This window comes from Protopterus annectens, chromosome 17.part0 (genome assembly GCF_019279795.1).
Source record: "Protopterus annectens isolate FY-2018-M chromosome 17.part0, PAN1.0, whole genome shotgun sequence".
In the NCBI taxonomy this organism is placed as follows: domain Eukaryota; kingdom Metazoa; phylum Chordata; order Ceratodontiformes; family Protopteridae; genus Protopterus; species Protopterus annectens.
In genome coordinates, this window is record NC_056751.1 from 127,960,748 (window position 1) to 127,977,357 (window position 16,610).

At 43.8% G+C, this 16,610-nt stretch overlaps 1 protein-coding gene across 1 annotated transcript in view; it reads right to left on the reverse strand.

Moving 5' to 3' along the window:
* YTHDC2 (YTH domain containing 2) overlaps positions 1-16,610 on the reverse strand; it is a 1,963,388-nt gene that overhangs the window by 405,303 nt on the left and 1,541,475 nt on the right. Inside the window, exon 25 of the mRNA XM_044059160.1 lies at positions 15,598-15,803. Within this exon, the coding sequence (XP_043915095.1) occupies positions 15,598-15,803 (206 nt within the window). The remainder of the gene's footprint in view (positions 1-15,597; positions 15,804-16,610) is intronic.

The window sequence follows — 16,610 nt, forward strand, 5'->3', positions numbered from 1 at the left end:
AATGGCTGCAGGGGGACTCTATTGCCATATTTTGTTTGTCAGTTCTTCAGTTTACGTTTGAAAGTTGGTCTCTCCCACAATTCCATTGGAGTGGGTGGGGTTACATAATTATGTATGCAAATTTTACGTTAATCAGCATACAGATTTGTACCTATTTTTCATGGGCCTTATCCGGATTTTTGATGTTTCCAGGTTGAGAGGTATGAGCCAGAACAGTAAGTTATGTACTCACCATAACGTTAGATGTATGTAGTCCACCTCGCCTCACATTCTTCACCTGTGGTTTCGGAGCCGAATGTCGGCTTCAACTCGGCCTATTTACTAGCTCGAAAGTCTTTGATTGGCTGGGCTAAAATGGTATCCCACAATACATTGCCCCATATTCCCAGATCTAGTTTGCTACCAACAGAAATATAGTATCCATCGCCACACACACACACACACACACACACACACACACACACACCCATAACAAAGAGGTCCAACAAATTATCCAAAGGGACTCTGTAATATCAGAAATACAAGGTGATCCTCCAAATCCTCCAGGTGTGGGGGACGGTGGGGGGGGGGGTAATGAAGAATGTGAGGCGAGATGGACTACATACATCTAACGTTATGGTGAGTACATAACTTACTGATGTTATGTAGCCCTATCTCGCCTACATTCTTCACCTGTGGGACAGCGTCCCTAGCACCTACATCCTGGGTGGCTCAATGGAAAATACTCCTGAGCACTGTGGAGCCAAAAGATGATCTGCCCCTGGACACCACATCCAATTTGTAAAGGGAAACAAACATGTGAGGAGAAGCCCTTGTTGCAGCCGCACAAATATCCATCGATAACCTAGCCTGAAAGGCTGTGGAAGTGGAAACTGCTCTGGTAGAGTGTGCTCTGACTGAGAAGGGCAGGCTCTTTCCCCCTGTCTGATAAATAAAGGAGACGCAACCAGCTATCCACCTAGAGATGGTGACCTTGGATACCACAGACCCCAAGTGATTCTCTGAAAATGAAACAAAGAGCTGGACTGACTTCCGCCAATCTTTAGTCCTGTGTAGATAAAAGCGTAGTTGCCTACGAACATCCAACATATGAAACTGGTACTCTGCCTTATTGGAGAAGTTGGGGAAGAAGACCGGCAGTTCAATGCACTGATTAATATTAGATAAGGAAGCCACTTTGGGAAGAAAGGACGGATTTGGTCAGAGAGACTCTATCTTTATGGAATATCAAATATGGGGGCTTGATTGATAGGGCCTGGAATTATGAGACTCGTCTAGCCGATGTGATAGCTATCAAAAAGGCAGATTTCCATGTAAGAAATTTTAAATCGCAGGAAGCCGCAGGCTCGAAGGGTGGGAGGGTGAGAGCCTGCAGAACAAAATTGAGGTCCCAGGGCATAACAGGATGAGATTCAGGAGGACGAAGGAGAAGAGTTCCTTTTAGGAATGCTTTACACAGCCTGTGTGCCATTAAGCTAGGTTCATAAGCCACATGAAAATTTGAAATAGCCGCCAGCTGAACTTTGATGGTGGCTGAGGCAGACCCTTGGTAGAATAAGTGAGACAAAAATTCCAAAACAGAATCAATGGGGGCTGTGTAGGCGGTCAATACCTTTAGAATGGGCCCATATCGAAAACCTTTTCACTTGCTAGAGTAGATCTTCCTAGTGGACGGTTTATGAGAGGACGAAAGAATATGGACCACGTCTGGAGAAAAATCATGACACCTGACTACGGATGGAAGTGGAGTAGCCAGGCGGTCAGCCGGAGGGTATCCAGGGAGGAGTGGAGCTGTCCCGACATATGTGTCAGCAAGTCTGGACAAGGGTCCAGAGTCCAAGGAGCATCCACCATGTAAGGTTGAAGGAAGGGGAACCATACTTGTCAAGGCCAGTGTGGCGCGATCAGACTCAATCTGCTTCCCAAGGACAGCGCTTTCTGAATCACCCTCGAGATAAGGGGAAACGGAGGGAAAGCATACAGCAGACCCGAGGGTCAATTGTGCACAAGAGCATTCCCTTGGAGAGTCCCCTGGTGGGGGGATCAGCCAGAAGTAGCTGCTGCATTTCGCATTGAGGGGACTGGCAAACAGATTGCAGCAAGGCTGACCCCATTTGCTGAATATGCTGTTCTCCACCCAGCGGTTCAGGGACCACTCGTAAGGCATGAGGATCGCTCTGCTTAGCTTGTCTGCAATCACATTGGTTTTCCCCGGGATGTGCGTTGCCACCAAGGCCCGTTGGGAAGCTATCGCCCAATTCCACACTCTTATGGCCTCTCTGCATAGGGGGTACGATCTGGTTCCTCCTTGCTTGTTGAGATACCACACTACTGACATGTTGTCTGAGTGTATCGCAATAGTCCCTAAAGGGAGGACATCCTGAAGTGCCTGCAATGCTAGGAGCACTGCCCTCATCTCCAGGACATTTATGTGCAAGTCTATCTCGTGCTCCTGCCACGTGCCTTGGACCATCCTGCCGAGATAATGCCCCCCCCCCCCTATCCGGGAGGCATCCGTGGTCACTGTAGCTACTGGGTTGGGTGGAACAAAGGGTTTCCCTACGACTAAGTTGCTGGTGCATAGCCACCAACTGAGGTCCTGCTTGCATTTGCCTGTGATTAAGATAGGATGGGATAGAGGTAGTCTTTGGAAGGACCACTGGGCGAATAGGAGCCATTGTAGGATCCTCATATGTAACCTCGCTAACGGGACCATCATGATAGTGGACGCCATTGTCCCCAATAACTGAAGAACTAGTCTTGCCCTCACACGTGTCAGAGGCATCATCGTACGAACCTATCGTTGCAACCCTGTGATCCTCTCCATAGGTAGGAATGCTCTCAACCGAATAGTGTCCAACTCTGCTCCTACAAACGAGACACACTGTGAGGGTAAGCAAGGCAGATTTTTTTACAGTTTATTGTAATGCCTAACCGGTGACAAAGATTGATGGTAGTATCTCTGTTTTGAAGAAGTAGATGCTTGGTGGGGGCGGATAGGAGCCAGTCGTCCAGGTAAGGAAACACCTGGAATCCTTGACGTCTTAAGTGAGCAGTCACTACTGCCATGCACTTGGTGAACACCCTGGGGGCTGTGGTGAGACCAAAGGGCAGGGCTCGAAACTGGAAATGCCTGGCTCCCAGCCGGAAGTGTAGATGACATCTGGGATGCTCTGTCCATTTTGATGTGGTAGTAAGCATCCTTCAGGTTGATGGAGCACATCCATACTTCTTTTCCCAACAATGGGAGAATCGATTGTAGTGTGACCATTTGCAATTTGGACTTGTGTACGTAATGATCGAGTTGGCTGAGATCCAAAATGGATCTCAGGTCCCCATTCTTTTCGGCACCAAACAGAATCTTGAGTAAGTCCCTAATCCAATCTGGTCTGGGGGGACTGGTTGGATGACTCCTTTTTCTAGCAGCTGAGAAACCTCTGATGCTGCTTGATCCCTTTGACTGGGTGGAATGTCTGGGATCCGTTGGATGGGAGGGGGTGTGGAATAGAATGGGATAGTGTAACCTCCGGCGATTATCCCCAATACCCATCGGTCCTGGGTGATGTTGACCCAGGCTTCTGGAAACCTGGAAATTCGACCCCGGACTGGCTCCGGAGAAGCACAGTCAGGCACACCCTCAGGATTGAGAATATGGGAAACCACGAAAGGAATCACGGTCCTCAGAATTGCGGGGGCCCCCTCTGCCTCTGGGGCGACGTCTCCTTGAATACGACCCCCCTCCCCTGCCTCGGGAGGGGGTCTCACCCTGTGCGGTAGGAAAAGGCCTTTGTGATTTCTTGAACCACATCTTTCCCCCTTGCTGAGCCTTGGGATAAGGTCTCGACGGGAGGGAAAAACGGACTCCTATGGCAGACAAGGTCTTTCCCTCTTGCTCGCACCTGGTGAGGGTGTCTTTCACTTTGGTCCTGAACAAGGAGGAACCATCAAAGGGGGCATCAGTGAAGGAAGACTTAAAGGCCTCCGCAAAGTGACACAGGCATAGCCAGGCTTGCCTCCTGAGGGCCACCCCTGAGCTAGCCACCCTAATAGCTCCCTCGTCCACCTACGAAATAAGTCACATGGACGAGTTAGCGATGGAGTTGAGGGTAGAGAGCTGAGCGTTGACAGTATGAGCCACAGCCTCAGGCACGTTACCCGTTAGAGTATCTCCTAACTCCTTAAGGAGATCTCTCTGGAGCCGCGTGAAAAGAGACAAATAATTCAGCGACCGCAAGGTAAAGGTCGCTGAAGACAGGGTACGCTTCCCGTACCGATCCATAGTCCTAGACTCCTTGTTAGGAGGATGGACCGAAGAGGAAGACTCAGCAACTTCCTTCAGTGTGGCAGCCGCCACCACCATAGCATCTACTGGGTTTCCCTTTGTTAAAAATTCTTTCCCTTGGGAAGCAGACAAAAAATTGTTGGGGTGTCGAGGAACAGGCTCCATGGAGTCAGGAGTCTTCCACACCCTCCAACAAATAAGGTCCAGGTGCTCATCGAAGGGTGGAGGCACCCAGGAGGCAGACGGCTGAGCACCAAAGGCCTTAAGGAATACTGATTCCTCCTCGGAGGGGGTTTTGGAGGGCCAGTCTCCTCTTTGTTTTAAGATCTCCAGGATATCGGAGAACGAAACGTCCTCAGAAGAAGACTTAGGGGACCCCTCCGATTCCTCGAGGTCAGTATCGGAAGTGAGGGACTCGTCCTGGGAGTCTACGTGCTTCCTCTTGCACAATTTATTTCTGGGGGGTTCCTCAGGCACAGGCTCTGAGGGCTCCTCAGAAAGAAAGGGACCGCTTGTGGGGGTATCCTTAGGCCCTGGCGCTCTGCTATCCAAGGATAGGTGGGTATCAGAAGCTCTCGCCGGTGTTGTGGGGGGATGGAAGACCCGATCCGAGAGAAGTAGCTGACCTCGCCAGCGCGCTCCGCATAGCCTCAAAGGCGTGACCTCCCAAATCTGAGGACCGACCGCCTTCCAAGGCCATGACCGTGACCGGTGTCTCCGCAGCCAAGGCACCGAGAGGGAGGCTCAGAACCTAAGGTTGTTCCGAGGCATCCCCTTTGGGCCCGACCGAGGAAACCCAGGTCTCGAACCCTGTGGAAGGGACCGACAGGGTTGGAGCCGATGCAGGCACCGATAAACCCCGCTGGGGAATCGGAGCCAATGGAGGAATGTCCCTCAGAGCGGAGCTTACCGGCTCCGACGACAAGGATGCGCTCGGAGGAGGAATAGCAGGAACAATTAACAAAGTTGGCTCCAGAGCCGACTGGGCCGGAGCCGAGACAAGTTTGGCCAACACCAGCGACTGTAGGAGCCTCTGCACCACCCTATCTACATCCAAATCGGAAAGCCTGGAGGATTTGGAGGAGATGGATGGAGACCTGGAACTCCTATCTGGAGAACCCTGCCTCAAGCTTGGCGACCAGCTCTGAATTGGTTCCAAAACTATCGCAGCGGACGCAGACTCAGTCGACACAGCTACCTCCTGCGGCCCCGATGCCGGTGGAGCCGAGGAAGCAGACTCGACAATGGTAATTTTACAAGGTGGCTCCGAAGTAATAGATGGAGCCGAAGACCTTTTCTTCGATTTGGAGGATTTAGACTTCGACTGGGAGCTGGGAGCCGAACCTAAATCCTCCTCAAAGGACGGTTTTAGCAGTCCCTTTAGGATCAATTTGTTTTTTTCTCTCTTGGAGCACACGAGGACTGAAGATGCGGCAGAAACTCCACGACTCCTGAAGGTGGATGGCTCCAAGACAGTAAAGACAGACCGAATGTCTGTCTGTGATGGACATTTTATAGGCACACTTTGTACACTTTTTAAAGCCTGAGGGCTTATGCTCTTTTTGTTCCTTAGACATGCCAAGCCAACAATTGTAGCAGCCGCTACTGACAAAAGGTGGGAAACCGCTAACACAGAAACGAAAGAACAAGTATAACCAACAACCACGCACAGGGGAGAACCTCTAAATAAAATGGTTCTCAACTTAAATTAAGTAAAACGCACCTAAGACAGCCAGACAAACACCACAAGGAGGACTAGGTCCTCTAACTCAAACGAGCCTAGCCCGAAGGAATAAAGGGATACCACACACAAAAACACTCACAACCTACAAAAAATAACGCAGCAACAACACTATGAACAATATATTATGGAATTATTATACTTCTGTTTAACCAATAATATTTTTGAATTTGATGGAGTGTTATATAAACAAAATGTAGGAACAGCTATGGGAGTGGCATTCGCCCCAGTTTATGCTAATTTATTTATGGGACTGTTTGAGATTGAACACATCTATAGAAGTCAGTTTTTCAATAGACATGTGCTTCTATATTTTCGCTTTATAGATGATTTGATTTTCATCTGTAAGGACGGAAATAATTTGGCTAATGAATTTGTTGAATATTTAAATAATAATAACTATAAAATTAAATTTGATGGAATATAGATAGGTGGGGAAATCAATTATTTGGATATTTTTTTGAAAGGACAAGTAGGTAAGAAGTTTAATCAGATGAATAGGATGTTACATGCTACTAGCTGTCATCCAGAACACACTTTAAAGTCCATACCTTATGGAGAAATGTTGAGAATTAAAAGATTGTGCAGTGATGTTAAAGAGGCAAAAAATGAAACTAAAAAAATTGTGTATAACTTTATAGAGAGAGGTTATAATTCAGTTGAAGTCAAATCAAGTTATGTTAAATTATATGGAGAAGGTCATGAAGGAACAACTAGCAAGAGAATTATTAAGAATAGGAAGTCTGAAATAATAAATAGAAAGAAAGAAAGTTCCAAAATATTCTTTGTTACAAAATATACTGTTTTTTCTAATAAAATGAATGAGATAGTAAAAAGTTTTTGGAAACAAATCAGAAGAGAAGTGCCTTCACTAATAGATGTTGAGCTTTGTGTCTCCTATCGGAGGGGACGTAGTTTAAAAGATTTTTTAGTCCGGGGTAGATATAAGAGACCAATACAAAAAATAGGAAATGTTATTACTAAGAAGGGAACATTTCCTTGTGGAAAATGTGCCATATGTCAGTATATAGTAAATGAGGCAGAAAAAATAAGAGATAGAAGTTTTAACACCATGGGCACATATTCCTGTTTGAGCAGGGGAGTAATTTATGTGATCAAATGTTCTTGTGGTAAAATTTATATAGGGGAAACTAAAAGTAGTTTAGCAGAGAGAATAAAGGAACACATTAGGGATGTTAAAAATAAAAAATGTTAAGCCCGGTAGCAGAACATTTCCATTTAGCACATGGGGAGGGGGGCTATTAAAGAAATTAAAGTTACAATTTTAGAACAAATAGAAAATCAGTATGGTGATGAGAATTTGTTAAAACACATTTTAAAGAAAAAAGAAGCTATTCTGATTATGAAATACGAAACTTTGCAGCCCAGGGGGCTCAACAAAGAGTGTAATTGGCAGGGTTTTATATGTTGATTGTTTTATTATCAATTATGAATGTTTTGTTTAATTGATTTATTGGAAATGTTAAGAGAGTATACAATGTGGATGTATTAATGGATAAAGTTTTTTTACTCTGTGAAGGCAACAGCCGAGGCGCTAGAGACGAGACTAAAAGGTTTTATCAATAAATTCATCTGGGTGGAAAGTAGAGCTGTTTTTCACTGGTCCTTCTTGTGGTTATAATAACACAATGAACAACTCTATTTGTATGAGAACAATTAGCCAAAGATTTTCACAAGAAAGAGTTTTTTTTAGCAATACTTAGCCACAGCCAAGTCGAGACCACGTCCGAGCTCTACAAGCGGCAAACGAGATCTGGGAATGTGGAGCAATGTATTGTGGGATACCATCTTAGCCCAGCCAATCAAAGACTTTCGAGCTAGTAAACAGGCAGAGTCGGAGCCGACATATGGCTCCGAACCCACAGGTGAAGAATGTAGGCGAGATAGGACTACATAACATCCCAAATTGTCTGTACATGCATAAAGAGTAAAGCAAACATTTTCCCTTGCTAGAGTGCCTGGGAAGAACACTGTCAGATGCACTGGTTTGGTTTAGGTTACAGTCAGATGCCACATTGTAGAACAAAGGAGTACTGGTGCATAAAAGAAACCCTGTCTTTGTGGAAAGCTAGACAAGATGAGACTGTGTGCAACGCAGAAATTCTCCAGGCTATCTTCACAAGGGTTAAACTTTTCCAAAAAAGAAAATTTTAAAGTGGCAAAAGCTCAAAAGAGGCCTTTATTAGCACTTCAAACCCAAAATTAAGATCCCATGGAGTGATTGGTTCCTTGACTGAGGGACAAAGTAGGAACATACTTGAAGGCCTTGCAACACTAATGACACACAAATTAGCGGCAGTCACAGTTATGGTGAAAATTAGAGCATGCTGCTAGCTGTACCTTAACAGCCGAATAGCTGGAACCCAAAGAGAAGAGTTCTGAAAGGTAAAGAACTTGAAGAATTAATGCAGTGAAGGAGCTTACCCCCCAAGCCAATGTCCAGGCAGCAAAATGTGACCATTTACTCTTGTAAACCTGACAAATAGAACCTTTCTGGGAGGCAGAAGGAAAATGAACTACCTCTTACAGAATGAAGGGTCTCTGGCCAATATAGGAAATGGAGAAACTATGCAGTTAGAGGTTGAGAAGATATGAGTGGAGTGACCCATCTCTCTGGGGGGATCCTCGATGTTAGGCCTGAGAAGGAGGAACCAGACTTGCTAGGGCCAGTACTGAATGATGAAAAACACCATGGTTTTGCATCTGATTTTTTTCTGTAGCAACCTGGACATCAGGGGAAGTGGGGAAGGCATAAAGGAACCCCAGTTGGTCACTGTTCGATAACACAATGGGGAGTGCCTCTTTGGGGGATGTAGGGCAAAGTAATTGATACTCTGGGAAGGTGAAAAGAATGCAGCAAACAATGTCCCAGCAGTAAAAGATCTGATTAACAACTTACGGACTGAGACATCACTCATGAGGCAAGAGTTTGGATCTGCTGAGCTTAACAAGACAGCAGACTTTCCTGGGGATATGAGTTGCTGTCAAGAAACTATGTAAAATGCTCACCCACTGCTATACTCTCCCAGTTTCTAGGCATAAGAAGTAAGATCTGATTCCTCAGTTTGTTGTTGGACCAAACTACTATCATGTTATCTGTTTGGCTGTAAATCAAACATGGAGACAAGTAGTCCTGCACTTCATGAGATCCTAGAAGGACTGCCCTCATCTTCAGGAAGGTGATGTGAAAATTCGCCTCCTGATCTGTTTACGTACATCGGACAATCCTCTCCTGATAATGTGACCCCCCCCCATCCCAAGGAAGACATGTCCATGGTAACATTGGCCAAAGGTGTACGCAAAATTAATGGCTTCTAGGGTCACAACAGGGTGGTCAACTTTCAATGAAGCTGAGTTCTGCACAGGTGTGTGATTCAAAAGTGCTATAATACCAAATTTTAATGTTTTGACCACTGTGCTCTGAGGAGCTCTGTGAAATTGTGACACATGCACAATTAGAAGAACAGAGACCATGAGGCCTAACACTTGCACAGCAAGAATTGCTAGAGTAGATGAAAACTGCAGAATATTCTGAACTGCAAGTCTTAATGACTGGACTTGTTCTGGGAGGGAGAAAAACATACAAGACCTACTGTCCAACTGACATCCAAAGAAATGAACTTGCTGCAGCTGGGATTTATCATAGCTGACCAAAATTCCCAAGGACAGGCAAATCTGGAGCAAGTAATCTCTAGCTTTGATAAGGGATTCTTTTGATGCGTCAGCGAGGTACAGGAAAACTTGATCCTGTGCAGCCTCAAGTTCACTGTTACCATGGTCATACACTTGGTGAACACCTGGGAGGCTCTGGTGAGACCGAAGGGCAGGGCTCTGAATTAAAATTCACTGGTTCCTGGCAGAATTGTAGAAATCTTCTGGGCAATCTTGTCATCTTGATGTGGAGGTAAGCATTTTGTTGGTCGATAAAGCATATCCAATCATTTGCCTAAAGACAATGCAAGACTGCTTGCACTAAAGCAGGTCTTTTTCACATATTGGTAAATTCTGCTTCACTCCAAAATGAGCCAGAGGTCCTTGTTTTCCTTCAGAACCAAAAAGAACCTGGATTAATAACCTGACCCTGTCTGGTCCACCTGGATCTCTTTGATGTCTCTTTTTTGAAGGAGAAAGAGAATTCCTCAAACTGTCACTTCTTGTTGGTGGGGTGGCACAAATAGTAGAGGCCTTTTTGAAGAGGGTGAGTATGGGAAAAGGGTAATGTAGCAGCCTCTGGATATTATCCCTCTTACCCAAGAATCCTGCATAAAAGGTCATCCACATGGGTCCCTATTACTTTATCGAAAACACATTCTATCTAATGCGTTTTCACTGAACTGTAAACAGCGAACTGGCAAAATGGCAAAGTGGCTTTTCAGCGAATTCTTTCCCTGGGAAAGAAGTCGCTTGGCTGCTTCGTTAGTTTGCCATGCTCTACACTGTAGTGTGGTCTCGCAGTGCAGTCTCACAGATTCCCTTATCCGGTATAGCTCCCAAACGTAAATGTGCAATAGTTACTGACCTTAGGGTAGGGTGCGGGTTAAGGTAAGTGCATATCTAGTAATGTATTTAGCGTACACTTTAGGGTTAGAAGTAGGGTTTAGTTAAGTGTATATATGTTTACTTTTTGTGTGTGGGGGGGTTAGAAGTAGGGTTAAGTTAGGTGGATATATGTTTTCAACTGTTTAATTTTTTATCCTGGGTTGGAAGTAGGGTTAAGGTAGCTATGTATGTGTTTTAACTGTTTACTTTTTTTTTTTGGAACAGCGATTTCTTTCCCTCGGAAAGAAATCACTGTTCTGAGCTGACGATATTTTCAGCTTTCAGTGAAATGGGGTTGATCATTCATCGTTCACTGTTTTCAGCATTCGATGACGTGATACAGACCCCATCCACTTGGTTAGGCAGAGGGAAAAGTGGCCTTGACTGTCTTCAGAAGGTAGCAGTTAGGCATGCCTTCAGGGACAGTGAAAGACCCTTCATATTCCAGGTTTTGCAGACCTCCAGAACCTCTGGGTCTATATCCATTAAAGGGACTGCTCTCTGTCAGAGGGTGGACTCAAAGGGCTGTTATCAAGATCTTCTAAACTATAGGAACTTGGACCCATTTTAGTTCCTGCTACAAGATCCCTGGGGAGTCTGACATTTAACACTTACTGAAGATAGCGTTTTCTCATATTGTTTGCACCTCTAAATTCTCACTGTGACCAATGGACCAAAGAAAGATCCATCATAACGGATGTCGGTAAAGGTCATTTTGAAGCTGTCTGCAAAATTACAGAGATGAAGCTAGGCTTGGCACCTCATGGTGAAGCCTTTGCCGGCTGCTCCCACTGCCAAAACCCACACACAGAGATTGGTAATATTAAACACAGAAATCATGGTGACATCTAGCTATTTTTTTTAAAGTAAGTAGTAGGCAGCCTTTTCAGAGAAGCCAAAGCTTGTTATGTCCAATCTCTCCCTGAATCCAGGTCATGTCAGTGGCATAGTTCAAAGCTCTCAAAACCAAAGTTGCTGCTGTATGAGTGGGTTGAGACAGAGAAAGAAGGGTGTCTAAGGGAGGCATCATCTATGGAGCCTCTGAAGCCATTCTAATAGTAGAGACAATGATACTCTCCACTACCTCAAATAATGAGCCCACATCTACTTGATCCAAGGAGCTGCCATCAAATTCTGGCACTGCAGTCTCCACAGAACAGATAGGTTAGTTTGATGAAGGGATCCCAAAACCAGATGTCATGGATGAATCTCAGCTGTCAACAGCAAAGCTGCAGTCCTGGAAACCATTTGAATCGAAGGTCTCTGAGTCAAGTGGCCTAGATTGAAAGACTTTGGAGTCAAAGGCAAAGATGTGCTTGGTGCAGAAGACACTGGTTCCAGACAGAAGGGCAGCCCCAATATCTACAGACTTGAACGTCAAACCTAGGAAGATGCAAGAAAAGGGAAAGATGGACAAGCCTGTTCCATCATTGGACAGGGGATGGCCGGAAGAACACCCACATCAATCTGTATCTTGATGAAATACCTCATCACAGAATCCAAATCTAAATCAGAGGCACTTCTGAAGGACTTGAAAGATGAATGAGATGTAGGCTGAGAAGGGAACTTTGAAAGTTCTCTGTCGTGGGGTGAGATATCTTGTATTGTTCCGGGAAATTTATCCTCAATGACAATCAGTTCCAAGGAAAGCAAAGCTAATGTTGGGGAAACAGCTGAAACTAAAAAAAATCAATCTGTTCTGACCTGATAATTCAAGGAACCCTACAACCTCATCTTTGGAGCCCAATCCTTAAATCTAGGTTTATCTTTGTCCTTACTGTGGACATCCTTACCTTTAAGGGCTTGAGTGCCACTGGATCAGGTTGCAGCAAGCCCTTAATCACCAGTTTATTTCTCCTATCGGAAAAGGCATATTTTCTGAAGGTCTTGCAGATAGAATAGACAGTAGTGAAATGTCCAGCACTCAAACAATGCTCTGGTTATGCACATCTTGAAACAGAAATTTGTGCATGCATTTTGGGCATTTCCTGAAACTCTTTTCCTGCTGTATTTCCCTCCACATTTGAGAAAAAAATAAGCAATAGGAAAACAAATTAAGCACAGTGCTTGAAACGACATAAGCACATAACATATTACCACAAACAGATAAGGCAAAAACTGTCTTCTCTCTCTCTCACTTACATATATACCTACATATGCATATAGATACATTAAAAAATATATATATATATTTTTTTTTAAATGTGGCTGGCATGCCTATTACCTACATGTCAAAACAGAATTGAGTAAAATGGCAAAAAGGAGATGCAAAAAGGGCTCTAAGCTAACAACAGACACAGAGAGGGAGAGAGAAACTAAAATGCTATAAGCTGTCAAAAAGTGGTAATGTACAGGGATAATGCTCCAACTATGGCCCAGCTAATCTGGGTTTGAAAAGCAGTTTGGGCAAACAGCAGGGAGGGACGGGTGTGCCTGTCCACAGAGGCAGCTCGTCAATGATGCTCCCTAAGGGAACCTAGGATGCTCTTAGGACCCATGACCATGTCCAGCAAATATTGGAAAAGTCCAGGAGATAGGAGGATGGCTGACAGAGCTGCTGTGGACATGGGACACTGGGGGTTGGGGCCAGTTCCAAGAGGTCCGTGGGGACACAAAAAAAAAAAAAAAAAAAAAAAAATGAAACAAAAACTGTTAAAATGTAAGGTAAAACTAACAACATTAACCACAAAATGGAGGTCGATCATTTAGCTTTGAGGAGCAGATTGTGACCACATCAGAATCATGAGGCAGCAAACAAGACTGGGAAAGCTTCATAACCAGGTGCATGGTGAGATAGGATAAATTTAGGGCTTCAGGTTGGAGCATTAGTTTGCTGGGTCATATATGAGAAGTGTCAGAAGGACCCAACAATCAGATCAGAAAGATATGATGAACAGATCTTGTATTACCATTTAAAATGTGATGATTCTATAATGCAAAAAAAAAATCAAACACTTCCTCTTAAGAGTTACTAAACATCATCAAGTGAAATACTGCTAATCCACTGATCCGCCATAAGGCCACTATGTTACCAACATACAACAGGCCTTCTTGTACACCTCTGAAGTGAGTCAGCGGAAGATGACCTCTAGAGAGGTGAGATGTCAGGACAAACTTTGAAAAGGATCTGGCACCCACTGTCTTGCTAAGATGACAGTATAAAAGGTTACATAGCAAAACAATGTCACAGCAGTAGAAGAGATTAGCATCAAAACCAAATGGGTGGCAAAAGCACGTCACTTAGAGTTGATACTGTAATAAAGACTAGTACTGGCATCAACGAACCAAAGATCCAAACACCAGCTATCAAGAAAGCCAGTATAGATATTGAACAGCAGAGGAACAGTATCAATACCCTGAAACTGACCAAATAAAGAGCCAGGAATCCCACACAGAGCTGAAACAGCTGGTTCTGTTAAGAGCAACACTGATTCCTCTGCTGATCTTACATCTACCAGCATTAAGGAGGACCCTGAGGATGCTGCAATACACAAGGAAGCACATCACCCATTGATACCAAACCTCACTGGAACTGGTGCCACAAAACAGTGGGCAAATGAGAAAGCAATTATGTACCCTGGAAGACATAAAACACAGGCTAATAATTATCACCCCCCATCAACTTCCCACTAGGTCAACAAACTAGTGATTGCAACATCAAGGATTCAGTAATTTCATGGACCTCAGTCTGACACCAATTAAATATATATTGGAGCTGAAACCAAAACTGAAGGGTCACTTTTTGAAACAGTCACAGCTGGAACTAGAGAGCTAGTACTAGATGTTGCAACCATAAAATCTGCATCATCACTACTTAGGATTCCACTGTGGAACAGCCTAACTTAGATAATGAATAAGGAACTAGGTGTCCTTTGTGCACCTTATTCTTGACAGACTGAGCCAATTTTAGTGTAAATGACTCTGAAGATCCATGAAGTTGTCTGTTTGGCAGCCACCATAACTCAAGCACCTGAAGTTGATGAACCTGTTGACTCTAAAACCTCTTGGTGGGCAGACAAAAATGTTTAAACTGCTGAAAACTGTATATATCCCTCCTGTGCAAAAGAGAAGATGTACTAAATTCCTTACAAATGTCACATCTGTCTAGCTTATGACTTTCTCCAAAACAAGAGACATTGAATGTGAATTTTTTAGCACATCTTCTCCCCAGAAAGGGAGTAGTGAGATCCTTAATTTGTAATGAAAGACAGCACAAAAGTCTCAAACTCTAATAAGCAAGAACAGAAGCACCTTGGAAGAGGAGCCAACAATATACAAAAAAAAAAAATACAAGAGCCAAGTAATGATAGCACCATCACCACAAGTTCTCAGAGAAAAGAAGCCCAAAACATTGTGTAATAATCTTCAACAAAGCTTCCCCCTTGAGGGGGGACACACATCATTAGCAAAATGAGAAAAATAAATTCTGAAAAAGGAAAGCAAGAAAATGAGGCCTAGAACTGAAAATGGAAAGCACTTTATGAACAAAACGTGTCAAATTTTCCCTAAAAGGGTTACAGCAGCAGGCGGGTGGAGCACTAAAGCAGCAATGATAAAATACAAACTTTACAAATAAAAACCTTGAAACAACTGAAAAAAATGATCAGCATCTGCAATGTTGACTGACATTCAGCTTCAGTGTGGCAATGGAGATGCGAAGAGGGAGAGCTAGCAGTGACGTTTGGGATGGGGGCTGGGTACCTAGCAGTGTGGGGGATTTGAAGTGTCAAGTCCTAATGCCTGTGCAGCCTTGGTCCTACAGGCCACATCATGACCATCACCATTCTCCTCTTGCTCTCGCAAAACCTGCAAAGTATAAATGCCTTCTGTGACAAAGAACACCATCAAAATGTTACCCAGACAATTACTGCTATGTCACGCAGTCTAAAACAATGCTCTTTGTACAGCACATAACTATATGACATCAGTTCAAGGTACAAAAATTGTAAAATATTTTGTAGTAAAGAACTCTGAATCAAAACTGTTACTAAACTCTTCTTTTACAATACCTTACCTTTTTATACTGTGGCTGACTGAGAACAGATGTAGGGTGAATTCGAACTTTCTTCTCCTTTGAACCCACTAACATTACATTATGCCTGTCCACATGTATTACATTTGGGTACATTCCGGCCACTAATGCAGCTTTAACCACAGCCCAGTTTTCAGAGTTTGTATTCACATCACGGATATCACCATCTCCTCTAGCTCTCACAAAACCTGTAATGTAAAAATAGCTTCTGTGACAACGAATACCATCAAAATACTACCCAGATGGTGGTTATTTACCTCTGTTGCATCTGCGCAAAGTACATGTCAGTTACATGAAACCTGACTTACTTTTGTTGACCAGGTCGGTCCCTTTAGGCATACAGGCAATTTTCAGAATAGACCCCAGATGGCATTTCTATAAACTGAGCAAATCTGGCCACACCACTGAAGAAATCCTTATACTTTTTTAAAAACTTTTAACTGCCACTGATCTTTAACATCCATTTAAGCTATCAGTGACTCAAGCAGATGGTAGCTTAACATCTCATCCAAAGGATACTGTAGAATAGGGTGTATTTTGTACCTTTAAGAAGCTTTTCCAAGGACAGCAAACGCATATAAATAGCAAGCACATGCAAGCTTCAATGTCATTTTTAGAGCGCAGCCAGAGTATGAGCACATATGAGTGTGATAGCTAGTTTGTTTACAAGTTCATCTAAGTTAAAGTTATTAAGCCTCAATCCTGATGTGTTTGCACATTATAAAGCTACTTGAAAAGATCCAACAGATGTTAGTCTGTTTTATCCTGACCAGACGAGCGACATGCTGTAAGAACCGGGATTCCAGAGACTGCTTTTCAGAGATACGAGGCTCAGACTTAACAGTGAAGGAAAACTAAGTGAATGGAGTACAAAAAAGGGACAGGAACGAACCAAAGGTAATGAAAACTTGCATGAACAATTTATTTTATCAAAAAGATAAACTGGAGCATTACAAGGGCACAGAACATATTATTAAGCAAATGGGAAGCACAAA